Below are 21,765 nucleotides of genomic sequence, written 5' to 3' on the forward strand. Positions count from 1 at the left end.
AATTTTTACAAAAATAATTAGTAATTTTTCTACGTTTCAGTCGTAATTACTTTAAACTTAGTTGAAAAATAAAAAAAAAAAATGACAAAAAAAGTGGCAAGCAATTTTTTTTATTTATGTTAAAATTGATAAGAATACGTATTCACGTAATCTTGATGATTAACTTTTTATCTTGATTTCATAGCAATCAACTTTTCAATGTTTTTGAAATGTATAATAGCAATTGTTTATAACAAATATAGTCACGTTGTTACCGACCGTATTGTGTAAACAATAGGTAGGTTATGTGATGGCAACAAATTTTGCATGTCGAGTTTTCGGTGGGAACGTACTTCTCCATAGTAGGGAAGTGTAAATACACTATTTTTAGCAATCTGTCGGTCTGTCGGTCTGTCGGTCTGTGTGTGCACGCGTGTATCTCAAGTTCGGCTGAACCGATTTTGATGAAATTTTATATGTAAGTTTGTTTCCACCATGGCACGGATTGATCAACTTTTGGTATATATCAGGCCTTGGGAACTGCACTTTTTAGCGGGCCTGTTTTACATTTTTGAAGATTTTGAAGAAAATATTCAACCGATTTACTTGAAATTTTATATATAAGCTCAGCACGACCGTCCGCAAAAATTCGTATGTTTTGGAAGAAATTAGGCATCGGCAACTAGACGTTTACTACGGGCCAAATATACATTTTTGTGTATATAAAGAGAAATAATCAACCAATTTCATTGAAATTTAATATATGAACTCCTCGTTTTAAAACAATGAACATATAAATTTTTTGGAAAGATCAGGGCTCGAAAACGGATTTGCGGGCCGATTTTACATTTTTCACCATTTTGAAGAAAGTATTCAACCGATTTACTTGAAATTTCATATATAAGCTTCGCTTGATTATACGCAAAAGTTCCTAACTTTTGGAAAGATCAGGCATCGGCAACTAGACGTTTACTACGGGCCAAACATACACTTTTGTGTATATAAAGAGAAATAATCAACCGATTTCATTGAAATTTAATATATGAATTCCTCATATTAAAGCAATGAACATGTAACTTTTTTGGAAAGATCAGGGCTCGAGAACTGATTTGCGGGCCGATTTTACATTTTTCACCATATCCACAGAACAAATTGATGGAATTTCTTGACATTTGATATTTGAGTTCTGGTTGTTACCGAAACTAACTGGCGAGCATTTCAGGGAATTCGGGTAGCACAAAGCGAAACTCTACTAAGAGCCAAATTTACATTTTTCTAAGTTTGTTAACTATAATATAGTTATATATAATAAAGCTAAAAGAGATACAATGCATAGCAATTTCGCCAATAATTAAATTTTGATATATGAATGTTGTAATAAAGATATAAAAATAGCTCTTTTGGCAATAGTGCTATTCATTTTTCAAAATAAAGTGTAGCTGAATAAAAAATGGTTTGATGGACACAAATTTGTCGGTATTCAAATTAAAACATTAGCAAATGAGAAGGAATTTGTTTGTAATGTGCCATGAAAATGATACTAAACTTGTTGAAATTACAATACGTACATATGTATATTCAAATATTAGCAATAACATAGTTTTGAATTAGATTTAATAATCTTCGCTTTCGACATATTTTATGGAGAAAATACAAGTCACAATTTACAAGTTACAAGTTGGTTACCTAATAATATAAATATATGTATATGTATACATATACGTATGTTTATATTTATATCATAATATATGAAAACTTAAATGAAGTACCAGCTACCAAGTAAATATTAATTATCACAAAAAGGTAATTTTAAATATTGCAAAGAGCTACTTACATATCACTTTTTATACTAAAATGTATGTTACATTAATATTATAAAGTAATATTAATGTGGAAACTTATAACTTTAATAAAATATGAAATAAAGTGTACACTTTTATATTTAAAAACGACATTTTTGTAGCCTCCTCATAAAATTTTTTTATTCAATTATATACGTTATTTTCATAAACGGCTCAAAAATATAACTAATTTAAAAACAATATATTCCTAAAACTGCTTTGAATTATATTCAAAATAAAAATAAAGTGGTAGGAAATATATTTATTTCTAAATTAGCTATAATCTGTTCTGTTTATAAAATACATCTAATTGAGATAAAATTTTTCCCAGTGTGCATACGAAAAACACACATGTGCGATATACACATGTTATTCACTCATGCCATTTTCGCATACATATGTCATTTACACAAGTAAATTTGCCAATAATATTGTTCTTTTTACCGACCGTATTGTGTATACAATAGGTAGGTTATGTGATGGCAACAAATTTTGCATATCGAGTTTTCGGTGGGAATGCATTTCTCCATAGTAGGGAAGTGTAAATAAACTATTTTTAGCAACCTGTCGGTCTGTCGCTCTGTCGGTCTGTGTGTGCACGCGTGTATCTCAAGTTCGTCTGAACCGATTTTGATGAAATTTTATATGTAAGTTTATTTGCACCATGGCACGAATTGATCAACTTTTGTGATATATCAGGCCTTGGGAACTGCACTTTTTAGCGGGCCTGTTTTACTTGAAATTTCATATATAAGCTTTGCTCGACCGTCCGCAAAAATTTCTATATTTTGGAAGAAGCCAGGCTTCGGCAACTAGGCGTTTACTACGGGCCAAATATACATTTTTGTGTATATAAAAAGAAATAATCAACCGATTTCGTTGAAATTTAATATTTAAATTCTTCGTATTGAAACAATGAACATATAAATTTTTTGCAAAGATCAGGGCTCGAAAACTAATCCGCGGGCCGATTTTAAATTTTTCACCATATCTACGGAACGAATTGATGGAATTTCTTGAAATTTGATATTTGAGTTCTGGTTGTTACCGAAACTAACTGGTGAGCATTTCAGGGAATTCGGGTAGCACAAAGCCTATTAAGAGCCAAATTTACATTTTTCTAGGTACATATGTTAACTATAAGCTTACTAATGTCCTAAAAATTGAAAAGAAGTATTTAACAGACATTTTTATAATATTATGTATTCATTTTTATAATATTCTAATATAACATCAGGTTTTTTTTAATTTCATTTCTTTTTATTTTTTGCAAAATAAATATTCTACTTTGTACTTTCATTTTCATTGGTTTTCAAATTATCCATTAGAAGAAACTGCACATGGTAATTTAAAATTAAGAGATAAAAATAAAAAAAAAAATAATAATTATTAGAAGAAATTTATTTTAAGAAAGTTTAAACATCATTTTCTTTTAATACTATTTTAGTTTTAAAATTTTTCTTAAAATCATCTAAGCATTTATATTCCTAATGAACATGCTTATTTAAAGGTTTAAGTGGTCACTTCAAAAGCATAATTTTACATATTATATTCATGGAAAATTTATAATTTATAAATAAAATATTGTTTCAGTATTTGTTCAATAAATAAATGTAACTGGAAATTAATAGGTATTCAAAAACAAAATTTGTATTCATAGAAAATTTATTAATTTAATATGTTATTTTGCAATTAGTATTAAAATTTAAACTTTAACTTAATTATATATATTTGATATTAATTTATTAATGTAAAAAATTTAATGTTTTTAACTAGTTATATACCAAATATCACAAAATACTGAATAGTGCTTTACGATAATTCCACAAGTTTCCTAACATGGTTATTTGTCGAAATCTAAATAAAGTAAGATAGCGAACAAGTGGGCATTTGAATTTTGTTTACAAAACAAAAATGTGTTTTAAATACATATAAATGTATACGAATATACACATGTGTGCATAAACACATCAACGGTTATATTATTAAAAATTATAAGCAATTATAAAATCTATTAATGTTTCTATTAAACATGTGTTCGTGTATTGTTGTTCACAAGTATATGTATAAATATTTAAATCAAATATTATAAATTTCTTTTGAAGATAAGATAATTGCACCGCACCACCGCTACAAAAACTCTTACATATACTCATAAAATTGGTAGCAAAATGTAAAACAAAATTTTGAGAGTTCTCTTTCAGAATTCCTGAAAATTGAAGTATTTCGTAGAGTTCAAATAGAACGCAGAATAAAAATTCAGTCATTATTGAAGCGTTAAATGGATGATATCACTTGCGGAACTTTGCTATGATTAATAACAATACAAAAAAACAATTATTTTATTTGAACAAAAATAAGTTTTTTGTTATAAGTATAATCCAAAAAACTTTATTTTAAGTGAAAAATTTATGCAAATAAAACTAAATAAAAATAAACAAAAAGTGTGAATTTTGTAAACTGCAAATTTTACAGAAAGCATTTGTTGACTTAATCAGATCATTAAAATTTTTTAAATTGAAAAAATAAGAAATTGCTATTAACGTTTATACATATATATATATATATATACATAGAAATAGTGATTAATAATTTGATCTTTTTGTTTTTGAAAGTTGGAAAAAATTTTCTTGAAATAAATAAGAAAATATTGCAAAAATGAATAAATTTGAGAAAAATTCAACTGCACTAAATGAAATTAATGGAGTGAAAAAGTTAGTAACAAAAATTAGAAATTGTATTTTATACAACAATACCTACCGGTATATTCCTGTTTAGGTACCGGTATATTAGATTTTTAATATGTTGCTAATATTAAAATAGTCAATTTAACCATTATTCTCTAATTTTACACAAATTAGTTATAATATTTTCCCTCTGCACTTCGTGAAAGGTATATTCACTTTGGAATTGGTAATTTATGTGGAATTGGTAATTGGACCAATTTGGACAACAGGTTCCGGTAACTGCCATACAACTCAAAGAGTTTTTTTTAAATATTTTAAACACTAGTAGATTCACTAATACTGAAGAAAATTTTAATGGAACAGCTGCACTCGTTCGGGTAGTGTGGGAAAAATAATAAAGATAGATTTATGGAACTCGGCAAACGTTTGTTCAATTTCAGGTCAGAGATATAACCCTGAAGTTTTAGTGAAATGGCTTGACAGTTTTTAAATATTTTAAATTTTAAATATTTGGAAAAATATTAAGGCTAGATTCATGAAACTCGGCGGTCGTATGTCCAATTTCAGGTCAGATATGCTTCTGAAGTTTAGGTGGAATTGCTTGACAGGTTCGGGAGGCTGCCATACAACTCCGAAAGTTAATTTTAAATATTTGGAAAAATATTAAAGCTAGATTCGTGAGACTCAGAAGTCGTATGTCCAATTTTCGGTGAGACATAATATTCGTGAAGTTTTTATTGAGCCGTTTGACAGATACAAGTAATTGCCATTTAGTAATCAAAGTTATTTCTAAATAAAATATTTCAAAAACAAACTTTTAAACTCATTTAAAAAAAACTTCTAAATTCATTCGGTTTATACCGACTGAAACGTTTTTACTTGTTATCTTTCACTTTAGCATTTATTTTAATTAATGCTAGTACTGCTAACTACTCTAATAAAATCGTTTTTACTAGAACACGCACCTGAATATGACATATAATTCATTTGCAAAAACATTAATGATAATATCACTCATGAAACGGTAAATGAGTATTGTGAATATAATTTAGCGAAGCTAACAGATATCTTTTATATCTATTTTTCACTTAATAACCGTTAGTAAAATGTACATATTGCGGATGACATATTTTATTTGCGAAAGTTTAATTTTACTTTTAATGTTTTTAAGTATATATTAGTAACTACACAAACTGTATAATTATATTCAAATGAAATTATTCCTGAAAGTAAAAGGTACTTAGCTATATCTAGCGATCACTAGTGATACCAATTTAACAGTCCAGCCAATCCTAAAATGCACTCTAAAAATGTAATTTGCACTGCAGTGCAATTTAACACTGCACTTTTTTGCATCAGCATTAAAATGTTGACAAAAAGAAATTCTTTAATTCTTAAAATTTTAAATGTAGTTTGAAAATGCTTTTCTTGTTATACACTATGGTTTGCAGAGAAATGATAAATGTTGCAATACCCACGGTTTTACAGAAAATGTAGTAAATAGTATTGGAATACTTAATGCTTATAATTTTGAAAGAGAAAATGACAACGAAGAAATGGATGACATAGTGATGTCAATAACAAACAATTCGAAATAATTAAACTATTCTATAATAGTTATAAACTTTTTTTTAGGATTTCTTTATTTTCATTTTTCAATAAATTTTTCTCTTTACATTAATTTTCATCCCAATTTGAATAATGATACATAATTATGTATGTAGAAGGTCATACACTTCTTTACAAACGACAATTAAATTTTTTTTCATTAAAAATGCAATTTTTTGGAAAACAAGATAGGTAGATAATTTTTTGTACACGTGCATATGCAAGTATATAAAAGTACGTTAGTTATTGGAAGAAAATTCAAAATAAATAAAGTTGGATCTTTAACAATTGTTTTTAAAACCACAATTTTTCGTGCAACAAGTGAAAATAGTGCTTTTAAATACAATTTAGCTATGTACTACATTAGTAAAATTAGCTTCATTCATAAACGAGTGTTTCAAAGATTGCATACATTTAATATGAGCACTGTGTGCAATCTTTTAAAATAAAATAAAAAAGATTTGGAGAGGCGTTAACATATTGCTCAAATTTAAGGGTTAATAGCCGAAGTTAAGAAAAAAAATTATATTTTTTAATGGCATGGAATTTATCGTTAGCTTTCAGCATTTATGGAAATTTGAAAAAGGTTCCAGTTTCGGAAACTTTGGAGGTGCCAAAAATTGAAATTGTACGAATTTCGAGAGTCGATAACTGAGAGTGGGTGAAGATGGAAAAAATTTTATAACCAGGAGTGTAGAAGAAAAACCACATCAAAAATTTGGAAAAAAAGGATTTTAGATATATTTCAATGGCCATATTGTTTTTTTAAAGTTCTAATATGGTACACCGCGATAGATGAAGCAACCCACTGCTTTTCTGCATTTTCAAAGTTTTAAAAGTGCTTATAGTTTCATTGCAATAAATAGTTAAAAAATAATATTTTTGGCGTTTGGGGGGGGGGGGGTATAACTTTTAGAGGGGGCGAGGTTAAAAATTTTCTTTTAGGGAAGTAGGGTTCTAGTAAAGATCTATGTACATATAAAATTTCAACTTTCTATCTTCATGGGTGTAGAAGTTTTGTAATCAGACACACGGACTGACGGACGTCCGTTCTTCACTTTTTTTTTAAATTTTTTGGAAAAGTGCTAAAAAAATTGATTTATACACATACAAACTTATTTTAAAAATTATGTAAAAGAAAATATTTTTAAACAAGTAAAAACGTTTCAGTCGGTATGAACCGATTGAATTATACCCTGCACCTTTCATTGTTGTATAGCAATTATTCAAACCTGTGAAACCATTCTATAGAAACTTCACGGATATGTCTGACCTATAACTGAACACACAACTACCAAGTTTCATGAATCTGACTTTATTATTTTTGCAAATATTTAAAATTAGCTTTTGGAGTTGTATGGCAGGTACCCGAACCTGCCAAGCAATTCCACTAAAACTTCGCTAATATATCTGATCTATAATTGGACACACAACTGCCAAGTTTCATGAATCTAACTTTATTACTTTTCCAAATATAAGCTTTTGGACTTGTATGGGAGCCACTCGAACCTGTCAAGCAATTCCACCAAAACTTCAGAAATATCTTTGAACTATAATTGGACACACAACTGCCAAGTTTCATGAATCTGTCTTTATTATTTTTCCAAATATTTAAAATTAGCTTTTGGAGTTGTATGGCAGGTACCCGAACCTGTCAAGCAATTCCACTAAAATTTCGCAGGTATATCTGATTTATAATTGGACACACAACTGCCAAGTTTCATGAATCTAACTTTTTTATTTTTTCAAATATTTAAAGTAAGCTTTTGGACTTGTATGGGAGCTACTCCAACCTGTCAAGCAATTCCACCAAAACTTCAGAAATATCTTTGACCTATAATTGGACACACAACTGCTAAGTTTCATGAACCTGACTTTATTATTTTTCCAAATATTTTAAATAAGCTTTTGGACTTGTATGGGAGCCACTCGAACCTGTCAAGCAATTCCACCAAAACTTCAGAAATATCTTTAACCTATAATTGGACACACGACTGCCAAGTTTCATGAATCTGACTTTATTATTTTGCCGAATATAAAAAATTTGCTGTTGGAGTTGTATGGCAGCCACCCGAACCGGTGCAGCTATCCCATTATAATTTTTAGAGCATGTGTAGAATATAATTGGACACATGTATACAAAATTTTATATTTATAGCTTTATTAGTTTTTGAAATATTTAAAATAAACTCTTGGAGTTGTATGGCAGCTACCCGAACCCGTTATCCGACTTAGTCCAATAACAATAGGGTTCGTCCTTGGCACAAAAGAAAAAACTTGTGAAAGTTTGGTGTCGATTGCATTATTGGTTTTTGAGTTATCGTGCGATCGGACGGACGGACGGACGGACGGACGGACGGACGGACGGACGGACGGACGGACATGTCTAAATCGACGCAGAATTTTACGCTGAGCAAGAATATATATATATGTCCATACCGCAGATGACTCCTTCAAGTAGTTACAAACTCCATACCAAAGTTAATATACCCTTCACGAAGTGCAGGGTATAAAAATACATATGTATATCTTCAATGAAAGTATGTAAATTTTGTACAATCTATATTTTTATTTTGAATTTTAGTTTTTCACATGGTTTTCTCTTCTCCATGGTAGAGAAATGTAAATAAACTACTTTTAGCAAGATCTAGGTCTGCCGGTGTGTGCGTGCACGCGTTGTTGTATTTTGTATATAAGCTTCCCCCGACAGTACGCGAAACTACTTAACTTTTGAAAGAAATCATATTATAATGTAACGCAATATTTTTCTAAACTTAACAATACAGCTTGCGGTCGGTTATTTGCTAATTACATCAGATTTTTTTGTTCTAATAATTTACAAAAAATTTGTATAGAAAGCAAATCTGTATTTATGCTTATTATAAAATATGAGCAAATATACCTACTAAAATTTTTCTCATCAAACTTTTTAATATCTCCTACATTTTGATTATAATCAATGACATTTAGAAATAAAAAATCTAAACGAAAATTATTTTTTTATATTTTGTGATATAGTTCAATTGGAAATATGAGTCTGAATGTAAAATTGTAAAAATGAACAATAAAAAGATTTTTAAGTCTAATATACAATGTATATTAATATACAAAGTATATAATTTTTGAGTCTAATACTTATACATAAGGTTTTGTAGTTTTTTAACTGTCCGAGAAAAAGCTTTTGTTGTTTATGTCATAATATATCCTTTGTTCTATACACAGAATAGTCGACTAAATTTATCTTAATAAAAATTTATTTTAATAATATTTTATTTTAATTGAAGCAATAATTGCGCAACAAAAAATTAAAGACGATGAACATCAATTTTTTTTGATCGTATTATACATGCATGACATAGGTTAGTCAGAAATGGAATTTACAGATTTATTATAAAACTTAAAGGCTGACAACGATTGAACATTTTATTAATTTAAAAAATTGCACAGTAGAAAAATGTTTCCAGTCGTGAACCACGGTTTTTACAAAATTTATTTTTAAAAAATATTTTTTTTTACATTCAAAGTTTTCTTAATTTTAACACGTGCACTACGAATTTTATGTTTTATTAACTGTGAAATTTTTATTCAAAATTTTCTTTACATTCAAAATTTTCTTAATTTTTATTTTTGCACGTGCAGTACGAATTTTATGTTTTATTAACTGTGAAATTTAAAAATAACGCATTAATATGAAAGCTAGAATTTGAGAAATTGTTCACAGCCATTTATGATGAACCTTTGATCATAAATGCATCAAAATTGCTATGAGTTCTATTGTAGCTATAATACAAACAATTCTTATAAATGTCTTGTAGTTATATAAAATATAATTAATATTTTATAGTTATATAAAATATGGGATATGAGATATGTACATATATACATATGTTTATTTTAAAAAAAGGAAAAATGGAAAATAGTAATTTTTAAAATTTTGATTAATGGAAACATTTTTACTAACAAAAAGTTAAAAAAAAAAGCAGTTAAAGATTTCAATGCGATAAATATATTGTGTCAAATTTTGGTTATGCCAATATCTGCAATCCCAGTAAGAAACTTGTTCCTGATTTCTAAACCCCAATCAAAATTTTGTTTGAATACAATATTATTTGATTGGGTTTGTAATACCATATTATAGAGATCAACCACTACCTAATAGGGTGAATAAATAACAACATACATACGTCTACAAAAAAATGATTTAATCACTATAATAATTATTGGACACAGGATTTGTCAATATTTTTTGTTTGAATTTAATTCAATGATTATCAAAATTTTATTATGTATATATTATTTTGCCTTTATATAATTAGGTAAAAAATTGCATGCTTAGGACAGATTATCAATAAAAGTTTGGTGACCCATTGTTGGTGACATCTCTGTAATTACATATTATTGTAATAACATGTGTTTTGATAATGAATAAATTATTATAAGTTAGCACAAGCAAAAAAAAAATTTTGCTATTACATATTAACTAAAACAGCAAATGTATTTAATAATGGATTCTTAGCGATAATATCTAAAATGTATTGCAAATCATTCTTCGCGAACATATTATTAGCCTAATACGAGTATCAATACTTGTTTGTTGAACATATTATATATTATTTACTTAACATTTTTATACCAGTACGAACGTTCGTAGGGTATACTAAATTTGCCTTACCGTGTGTAACGCTGAGAAATAATGGTCTGAGATACAGAATCAAATGTATGTTTTTGATCAGCATCGAGTTCTGAACGATTTAGCTTTGCCTGTCCATCCGTCCGTCAGTCCGATCATCCATCCTTCTATCCCAACGATGAGTCAAAAACTAATTGATTTAGGTTGACCAAATTTTCTCAAATGATTTATCATAGTTAATGGAAGAACCCTTATTTAACCTGGTTATGACCGTGGTACTAGTTCGGATACCTGACATACAACTTCCAAATCTATTTAGCTATATCTCAGAAACTATAGAAGCTGTGGTATTGAAGTCACACAAACGAATGTATTAGTAGGGTCAAAATGCATAACCTGCTAAATTCTTTACCTGCCATACAATTTCAAAAGTTATTTGGGGTTACCTCAGAAATTATTGGGATTATAACATTGAAATCTCGTGAAAACAAGTGTGTTATTAGGGCTATTATGTGCGATTAAAATGGATCAAATTTCTTGACTCCTTGTGATAGCTGCTACAGTGAATAGTAGTTTGGCCACATCTTAGAAAATATTGAAAAGTACTGAAATTTTGAACACAAAAAGTACACAGTACTGAAATTAATATGGTAATATGGCAACTTAAAGTCAAATTCGTACGGGTATCACAGAGTTGACACAGTCAACTCTAGTTTTTCTCGTTTTTTTTATTTGTAAATGAAATTTACAACTCTTCAATTGAGAACATTTGATTTTAAATTTCATCAACTTGTTTGTTTGACATGTGAAAAGGTTATTAGATAATAATGAGTTAGAATTACGCCAGCTTTGAATTTTTTTATTTGCTTAAAATTAATTAAAAAAGTTCACAATTACATACTTCATCATTTTTTATTTAAAAAAAAAACATGTTGTTTTTTAAATTTTTATTGGCCGAGAAAATAAAATAATTCTATAATAAGCATGTTATTTATTTTAATTTATATAAATTTTTTTTTGTTTGAAAAAGTTATTAAATTACCAACTTTATCTATAAAATAAGCACCCTATTGCATAAATATTGATTAAATAGAATTGGATATATTTTGACTTCTCACACTCTTACTATTTAAAAAACAATATATTTCATTATTTTAATTCCCACATTTTTTTATAATTTTTTTTTTTCACACATGCGAAAATTTTATTTATTTTCAGAGTTGCAGAAATTGAAATACTCATTAATGGAAAGCTGTACAAAGGTGAGCTTATATTCAGTTTGCTAACTGTATAGCAGTTATATTTTTTTAATGATTATGGTCTCTGAATAACACAGTATAACTACGAGTAACTACGTTTTTTACTGACTGTATAAATATTTGTTAATCAATTTCTGATGAACTTGATTGCAAAATAAACACATGCATACATATATACAAATTTATGTGCTATTGCGAATAAATGTGTGTATATTACACATACATATGTATTACAAATACACATATAATTTGTTTAATCTGCTTTATAAAGTAGATTAAACAAATTTAGAGCACATTTTCAAATCGCCGACCGAGTTCTAATCGCTCCACACGGCATTTTTGAAAATTTTGACTTGAGAGTAGGTTTATAGATTTTGACGGGTGCTCTTGCACGTAGCGCAAACCATTTCTTCCTATCTTCCTAGTCTGTAAGATATTCGGTGTCGTTTCCTGCTCCATGAACCACATTTTAAATTTTTTTTGCTTATTTGCTCCATAAACTATTTTTTGTCAATGGAGTAAATTTGGTATGCATGTATAAAAAGCATGATTTCCTTATGTAAATTATGTGTATTTCATAGTTGCAGTAAAATTACCTAAAGTGGCACATATGCATGTTGTTTTTCATGAAAATGGAGCAAAATTTAAAGGTAAAATTTTTGTTTGCTCCAAATACATTTAAAATGTATTAAAAAGTATGGTAAAAAATTTTTATGATTTTTTATCAGATCATTATGTTTATCAGTTTAAACTTCAGCCTTATATCTAAAATCCGCCTTGAAAAAAACGAATATTTCTTATATTAATTTTTTTAGTTTATTCTATTTAGTTTAGTGAAAGTGTTACAGAAGATTATGAAAATGCGTTTTAAACACTTCTTTACAAAGTTTTTAAGGACACTAGAATACTTTTAGTAAACATACCTAGAAAACAGTAAATTTGGCACTTAGGAGAATTTGTTTTGCGCCACCTGAAATCCCTAAAAAATTCACCATTATCAAATTTCAAAAAATTCAATCAGCCCGTTCCTTAGATATGGTAAAAAATGTAAAATCAGCCCCCAGCTTGGTTTCCCACCCCTGATCTTTCAAATTTAGATACCAAATTTCGAGGAAATTGGTTGATATTTTTCTTTATGTACGCAAAAGGTCCGGTTACCGAAGTCCGATATAACTCAAAAGTTAATAAATCGGTGCCATACCGACAAACCGACCGACACACGGACCGATATCTCATCAAAAAGTAGTTTGTTTACGCCTCTCTAACTTGTACGTAGTTTGTTTACGCACTTGGGGAAGTGCCTTCCCGCCGAAAACTTTGGTGCCATCACATAACCTACCAATACAATATAAAAAGTTATAAAAATTTACCATGTTTCGATATATTTTAGTTCCTAACAAAATTGTACCAAATTTGAGTTTATTTATTCATAAAGCGTAAATAAAATTATTTCAAATTACAAATGGTATTTTAAAATAAAATTTATAATGTTGCTGGAATTTATCAGAAATATGAGTCTCGGGGATTTCCCCGAGATTATATTTAATATTTATTCTAGGCAAGAAATTAGGGAAACAATAGATATTTTATGTAGGTGCATTATCACCACAATCAATGTTGCTTACTACATTTACTCAAAATCCCGTCATAAATAAATAACACATTACTAACAGTTTTAACTGCAACTATAATTTTTTTTGTTTTAACTAGTAAATCCTAATTTCGTACCGATCAATACAAGTTTAAATACGTTCATAAGAAATCATGCTAATTTACCTGGCACAAAGTTTATGTGCTTAGAAGGTGGATGTGGTGCATGTATTGTCACAGCATACGGAGAACACCCAGTTACAAAGAAATCCAAATCATGGGCAATTAATTCTGTAAGATAAGTTTTCATTCTTTGCTGATTTGTAAAATTCTTCAATATTAAAAACCTTTTTACATTAACAGTGTTTGACTTTAGTATATGCATGTCATGGTCTTCAAATAATAACGATAGAGGGAATTGGTAATAGAAAAGATGGATACAATCCTATCCAAAAACGTTTAGCCGATTTTCACGGAACTCAATGCGGCTATTGTTCACCTGGTATGGTAATGAATATGTACAGTCTTTATCAAGCAAATGATGGTAAACTAACCATGGAAGAAATCGAAAATTCTTTTGGTGGAAATATATGCCGTTGTACTGGATACAGACCGATTCTAGATGCATTCAAATCGTTCGCTGTAGATGCAGGAGATAAATATACACAAATGTGTAGAGATATGGGAAGTGATATTGAAGGTAATAAACGTCTTTGAAATTTTAATAAAATTACATATATGAAGAAAAATTTTTTTTTTGAAAAAATTTTTTGAAAAAAAAATACTTATTAGTTTCACTCTGTCCGTCAGTCCGTCAGTCCGTCTCTCCATCCGTCCGTCTGTAAGTCCGCCTGTCCGCGTGTCTGTTTTCAAAACTTCTACACCCTTAAAGATAAAAAGCTGAAATTTTATACGTATATAGATCTTTACTAAAAACCCTATAGAATTTATATAGAATCACCTTCTAGAAATTATACCCCCCCTCCCCCAAACTATTTATTGCAGTGAAACAATAAGCATTTTTCAAATTTTGCAAACGCAGAAAGGGGCAGTGGCTTGCTTCTTCTATTGTGGCATATACTATAGTTAAACTTTAAAAAAAACTAAATGGCCGTTCAAATTTATCGTTATCTAAAACTCCTTTCTTCCAAATTTTTCATGTCGTTTTTCTTCTTAACCCCACGTTTTAGGAACCTGAAATTTTAGCAGCTTTGGACACTAATACTTTATTTAGTTAGAAGAAAGTTTTTTTCAGTCTCCACCCCCCTCAAGTTATCGCCTACCGAAATTTGTAAAATTTGAATTTTTAACGCCTTATATTTCTGAAACCGCAAGCTTTTTCAAATTTCTATAAACGCAAAAAGCTAACGGTAAATTCCATGACATTAAAAAATATAATTATTTTTCTTAACTCACACAATTAACCTTTAAAATATTGCATTATGTTAACCCCCCTTTATATTAATTTTGCTTTAAAACTTTTGCTTTCAAAAACTGCATAAATCGTTAATCATAAATATATGCAATCCAAGAAATAGTTTCGTTTATGAATGAAAATAATTTTAATGGTATGGTAATTATGCATAGACGGTATTTAAAAGCAGTATTTTCACTTTTTGAAGGGAAAAGTGCTACAATACGAACCATTGGTTTGTTAACCCAACTTTATTTTTATTCTTATTTTATTGCAACTAAGAAAGTGATTTCTTTGTAGCAATTCTTCTGGCTTGAAATTAGGTTTTGGATGCATTATCCATTGATGAGTTCCCAGTTACAAATTCTGTTTTATTGACAGATGAGTTCACGTGTTCCCGTACGGTTAAGACGTTTTGACAGTTGGCCAACGTCCAAAAGTTGCAACATCTTAGAATTGTGAAAAAGTATTTTTGGCGTTAAAATCGCCACCGATCAGAAAGTCCTTTCCAATGTGGACCAGCATTGATTTGAAGTCCTCTACTTTTAAGTCATATCTTGGGGGACAGTAGATGGAGGAAGTCACCAAATCCTTATTCTTAAAATAAATTTTAACTGAAACTGCTTGCATCGTTCGTTTTTTAATACTGATTTGGTTTTGGTGTTTAATATTTTTTTTAACAAAAATTGTTAAGCCGCCGTTGTTTTTGTTATTTGGGTGAACGGCGTTATAGCACTTATAACCATAAATTTCTACGTTAGTTTCTTTGATAAAGTGAGTTTCTCTAACCAAACAAGCGTCAATTTTTTCTCTTTTAAGAAAGAGTTCAAGTTCTTGGATATGTTGCAGAAGACTATCAGCATTCCATGTCACAATTCTTAGAGTTTCCGTCATCTTTTATTTAATCTCGAGTTTATTTTATTTTCTGGTCTATCTAATCTATCAATAAGTTTTCTTTTGGTGACTGTTTGATCTTCAAGTTTTTTGATATCAATTCCAAAATTTCGTCTGTTATAGGTTAAGCGGCTACTTGGGCATAAATTTTGGCTTTCGGTTAAGCGGCTACTTAGGCAAAGTGCTAGCTGCTTTTTCCTCAGCAATTGGCGGTGTTGAAAACACATTGGTGTTCTTTGGTTGGACTTGATGTATTTGAGGAATCCTTAAAGTAGCTTTTGGTTAATGTTTTGATAAGCTCCACCACAATTGAAACATTTTGGTGGAGTGTTGCGATCTCTGTTGCACGCAGAGATATGGTGATTTGCACCACACTTCACGTATTTAGCTTGTTTTTTTACAACAGGACTTGGTATGATTAAATTCTTGGCAACGCGTATACTGTGGTATAGTTTTTGTCATTTTCCTTACTGGTTCAATTTTAACTCTTAGATTGAGAATAGATTAAAAATTATAAATTTTTTGAGTGCCCTGACTTTTGTCAAACGTTAGCATGAACAAGGACAATTTTTTTGTGGTTGACGGCAATTTCTCCTCCATCATTTTCCGAGCTTTTTTTTCATAATGTTGGAGGCATCTTTTATTTCAAAAACTTGTTCTTTAAGATTACTGATGATATCACTTTTTTCACAATATCAGCGTAACCCTCTGGCCAAGACTTTGATCGGTCTATCATTCTTACCTTTGTATGAAACCAATTGGTTCTTATCTTCTGCTAGATTTTTAACTAAAGTGCTAAACTGGAAGGACTTTCAGTTATATCTTATAGGTGAAAATGACAGCGTTTAGCAACTTGCTTAACTTTGGGTAATCAACAATCCCTACAATATTAACTGGAAATGGCCTGTGCATTTACGTTTCATCACTCCTGACTTCTTTATTTGTGCTTCTATTATTCTCGGTATTCGTCAACAAGTCGGATGTAGACGTTTGATTGATTGTGGTTGGTTGCTGGATAACATTTACTTCAGGCGATGATTTTGTTTTCCTCTTTTTACAAGGTGTTTTCTCCCTACGTTTTGTCAAGAGTTCCACCTCCGTAACATATCTCGCAAGATCAAATTTCTTACTTTCTTCTTTTAATGCCGCTCTTGAAATTACGGTAAGTTGGTCGCCTCTTGTTCCTTTGATTCGGGGTTTTGGTGCTTCATTTTCAGACTTAATTTGAATTATTTCTTTCCTCAAGGCAAGAAGAATTCCTTCCATCGACATTAATTTTTTGCACAGCGTTTCATTTTCCTGTTCAAGTAAAGTCCTTCAGCATGACTGGCCGATTCCGATGCTACCATTAATAGAAATAAAAACACCCTAAATAGAAAAAATAAAATTATAAAACCGACGCTATGGTTTTTGCAACATCAAATAAATTATTGTTAAATTGCTTTGCTTTTGTTAATTTTAACTATAGATTACTGTATTTTAATAAAGTAGTATTGGAATGCATGTTTATATTTCTATCGTGTTCTGTTTAGATTTACCAACTAAAACATGTGGATCAACTGGACTTGCGTGTTCTAGGAAGTGCGATTACAATACTTCAAATGGTTGTCAAAAATCTTACCAAGGGTTGCGATTAGTTTTTGATAATGGAAAAGAATGGCATAAAATTTTGTCTTTAAATGATTTGTTTTCTTTGTTTAAGTCTATTGGAGAGAAAACATACATGTTAGTTGCAGGTAACACAGCTCATGGAGTTTACAAACGTAATCCGAACGTAACAGTTTTTATTGATGTTAACTCAATTGAAGAGCTTCATCAATGTGAAACAAATGCCCCCGCCAAAGTTGTTTTGGGAGGCAATCTTAATTTAACTGAAACAATTAAATTATTAAATGAGATATCTTCTAAAAAAGGATATGAATATTGCAAAAATTTGGCAAAACATATCGACTTGATTGCAAATGTTCCTGTAAGAAATGTTGGAACAATAGCTGGAAATATTTCAATTAAATATGCTCACAACGAGTTTCAGTCAGATGTTTATCTGTTATTAAACGCGGTTGATGCTAGTATTGTAATAGCAAAGGAGAATAACAAAGAAGGAGGAGACAGAGCATATACTTTGGAGAATACAAGTCCCGAAAACTTTTTAAAGATTAATATGAACAAACGAGTCATTCACAGCATAGAATTAAAACCTTTAGATCCATCTACAAATATATTTAGATCCTACAAAATAATGCCAAGAGCACAGAATGCTCATGCTTCAGTAAATGCAGCTTTCTTGGTATCTCTAAACGAACATCAGGCTGTGAACAGTATACGAATTTGCTTTGGTGGTATAAATTCAAAGTTTGACAGAGCTTTGTCGCTTGAAACTGAGTTAATAGGTTTGAAATTGTACGAACCAGAAACTTTGGCGAAATCTGTTCAAATACTTGAAAGTTCATTGAGTCCTTGTAATTCGTTGCCGGATCCAAGTCCTCAATATAGAAAAAAGTTAGCTATAGGATTGTTTTATAAATTCCTGTTAAATATTTGCCCTTCCAATAAAATTAAATCAGAATTAAAATCTGGGGGCTCTATTTTAACAAGAGGTTTGAGCTCCGGTATTCAAACGTTTGATACTCACAAAGATAAATGGCCTTTAACTCAACCAATTCAAAAAGTTGAAGGTCTCGTACAATGTTCAGGTGAAGCACAATATTTTAATGATATTCCTCACCAACCTGATGAATTATGGGCTGCTTTCGTTCAAGCTAAAGTTGTTCACTCTAAAATTGAGAAAATTGATGCTACTGCAGCAATGAAATTACCAGGAGTTCACTCATTCATTTCAGCAAAGGACATACCAGGATCAAATAATTTTAGCCCTAAAAATATGATGATGGTTTTTGAGCCTGAAGAAATCTTTTGCTCGGAAAAAGTACTATATTATGGACAACCTTTGGGAATGATTTTAGCTGACACCTTGGACTTAGCTAAGGAAGCTTCTTTGCTTGTGAAAGTCAATTACTCAAAAACAAGTTAGTATATTTTCTAACAATTCAAAACAAAACATTGCTATAATAATATGTTTTAGCTGACCCTGTGTATCCAACAATAAAAGATGTTTTTGATAACAAAGCTTATGAAAGGATTCAGGAAACGCAATTTAAAATTGATCCTAAAATTGAGACAATAGAAAATAGACATATTACTTTAAGTGGCAGGTTTGAAGTTGCTGGGCAGTATCACTTTACGATGGAGCCTCAAACAACAGTCTGTATACCAATAGAAGACGGAATTGATGTATACTGTGCTACTCAATGGATTGATTATGTTCAGGTTGCAATATCGCAAAGCTGCTTACTCCCTGAAAGTAGTATTAATATGCACGTTAGGCGGCTAGGTGGAGCATACGGAGCTAAAATTACACGTTGCACTCAAGTAGCGTGTGCTTGTTCCTTGGGGGCTATTTTAACTAACCGTCCTGTAAGGTTTGTTCTTTCATTAGAGAGTAATATGGAAACATGCGGAAAACGTTTTGGATTGATAAGTGATTATGAAGTAAGCGTCGATAAAAAAGGAAAAATTACAAGATTAATTAATAATTATGCTCAAGATGAAGGATGTTCAATAAATGAGCAACCCATATTTGCTTCAATCGCATTTTTCAAAAACTGTTATAATTCCGATTCTTGGAAAGTCAATAGTAAAATTGCTGTTACCGATTCCGCAAGCAATACTTGGTGCAGATCTCCAGGAACAACAGAAGGTATTGCCATGATTGAAAATATTATGGAACACATAGCTCGTATTACAAATTTGGATCCAATTGAAGTGAGACTGGCAAACATACCTGATGATAATAGAATTAAGGAATTGTTGCCCGATTTTCTGAAATCAAGCGAATATAAAACTAGAAAATCAAATATTGATAAATTTAACAGTGAAAATCGTTGGAAGAAGCGTGGTATTGGCATTGTACCAATGCAATATTCGCAGGATTTCTTTGGAGCTATTCCAGTCATTGTTTCTATTTATCATACAGATGGAACAGTCACTGCAATTCATGGAGGCATCGAATGTGGGCAAGGTATTAACACTAAAATAGTACAAGTAATAGCAAAAACATTGAATATTCCATTGGAATATATCAAAATTAAACCTACGGTAAATTATATGACAGCAAATTCAGGAACAACAGGAGGTAGCATGACCAGCGAAGCTTTATGTTATGTAATGAACTGGTTTATTTGAAATTTGATGTAATTTTCTTAAAAATTTTAATAATTGACAGGCTGCAATGAAGGCGTGTGAAACGCTGTTAGAAAGAATGAGGCCTGTAAGAGAAGAAAAACCCAATGCTAAATGGGAAGAAATAGCTCATGCTTGCTACGAAAAAGCAATAGAGCTTAGTGCAACTCATATGTTTAAAGCAGCTGATGTTTCTGGATATCAAACGTGGGGTGTCAGTTGTGCTGAAGTTGAGGTTGATATTTTGACAGGAAACTTTCAGTTGCTAAGAGTGGATATTTTAGAAGATACTGGCGAAAGTATAAGTCCTTACATTGACGTTGGGCAGATTGAGGGTGCTTTTGTTATGGGCTTGGGTTACTGGTTGTCGGAATCTCTAGTTTACGACAAAAATGGTCAGTTATTAACAAATAGAAGTTGGAATTATAAGCCACCGGGAGCAAGAGATATACCAATTGATTTTCGCATCAATTTCTTAAGAAATTGTCCCAATCCTCTAAGTGTTTTGAGAGCTAAAGGTAATTGATTTTAAAGACTTATACATACTTCAATGTTAAATATGTATTTTTTGGTTTATGTTTATTTTAAGCTACTGGTGAACCTTCTCTATGCATGTCAATCGTTGCGTTGTTCGCTTTAAGATATGCTTTAGATTCAGCAAGAAAAGATGCTGGTTTGAAAAATACAGACTGGTTTAACTTGGGTGCTCCAACTACAATTGAAAATGTACTTCTCGCAACCGGAACTAATTCGGATATGTTTGTGTTTGGATGACTAATGAAAAAGTACATATTATTTCAATTAGTACATTGTACATATTATGCAAATAATGTAGTATAGAAATATATTTTAGTTTTACATTGAACATTGAATCATTGTAAAAAAAACTTCTTAGTCCGCACTTTGTATCAGTCTTGTGGTTTTGTTTTATTTCATGGTTTTTTAAAAAACATATTAGCAACTGCTAATAGAAAATAGATTTCATCAACAGGAGCAGCTCTATTAGATCTGATAACTCGTAAACGAAATAAGCAAGCAAATTTATTTTAAATTTTTTTATTCATTTTTTATGTTATATTATACTCTCCACATTTTTTAAAAGAATAGATGTAGCGGCCCCTTGATAATGTTAAATTTTTCTTTATTTCAATTGTCGTTTCAGTTCTTAATAGTAATTACACTCGTACGAACGACATTTCGAAGTGTGTTATTAATAAACCGTTTGCAACTCTAAGAAATAGACATCTGAGATATAGATATATTATATATTTGATCATCACTGAATTATAAGTAGATCTAGTCTGCCCGTGTAAGTCTGTTCGTCTGTTTTTCTTTTGATCTTTTCATCCTCAGCGTTAATTCAAAATGACATTGAGTTTAGGCTAACCAAATTTTTACAATTCAACTTGTTAATTACATAATTGCTATGATACAAATTTTATTTAATCTTTATTTGGCTGAAGCAGCATTTTATGTACCCACAGCACTCCAAAAAAAAATTATCATTCCTTACAAACCGTTAAGTATAGAGTTACACTAAATTTTACATGAACGACCTTAACAACGGATTAATTGACTTCGACAAAATAAATTATAAAATTAATTATTAAAAAAATATTATATA

At 30.1% G+C, this 21,765-nt stretch overlaps 1 protein-coding gene across 1 annotated transcript; it reads left to right on the plus strand.

Moving 5' to 3' along the window:
• The first annotated feature begins 4,092 nt into the window (after nucleotides 1–4,092).
• On the plus strand, nucleotides 4,093–21,006 carry LOC129606005 (uncharacterized). Its single transcript, XM_055516050.1, has 8 exons — nucleotides 4,093–4,534; nucleotides 11,964–12,007; nucleotides 13,715–13,887; nucleotides 13,958–14,294; nucleotides 17,435–18,928; nucleotides 18,985–20,123; nucleotides 20,185–20,659; nucleotides 20,731–21,006. Exons 1-8 carry the CDS (start codon nucleotides 4,479–4,481, stop codon nucleotides 20,913–20,915), a joined length of 3,903 nt encoding a protein of 1,300 aa, XP_055372025.1. The 5' UTR covers nucleotides 4,093–4,478; the 3' UTR covers nucleotides 20,916–21,006.
• Nucleotides 21,007–21,765: the final 759 nt, after the last annotated feature.

The sequence above is a fragment of the Condylostylus longicornis genome, unplaced genomic scaffold, assembly GCF_029603195.1.
Source record: "Condylostylus longicornis isolate FDR11 unplaced genomic scaffold, ASM2960319v2 ptg000016l, whole genome shotgun sequence".
Lineage (NCBI taxonomy): Eukaryota > Metazoa > Arthropoda > Insecta > Diptera > Dolichopodidae > Condylostylus > Condylostylus longicornis.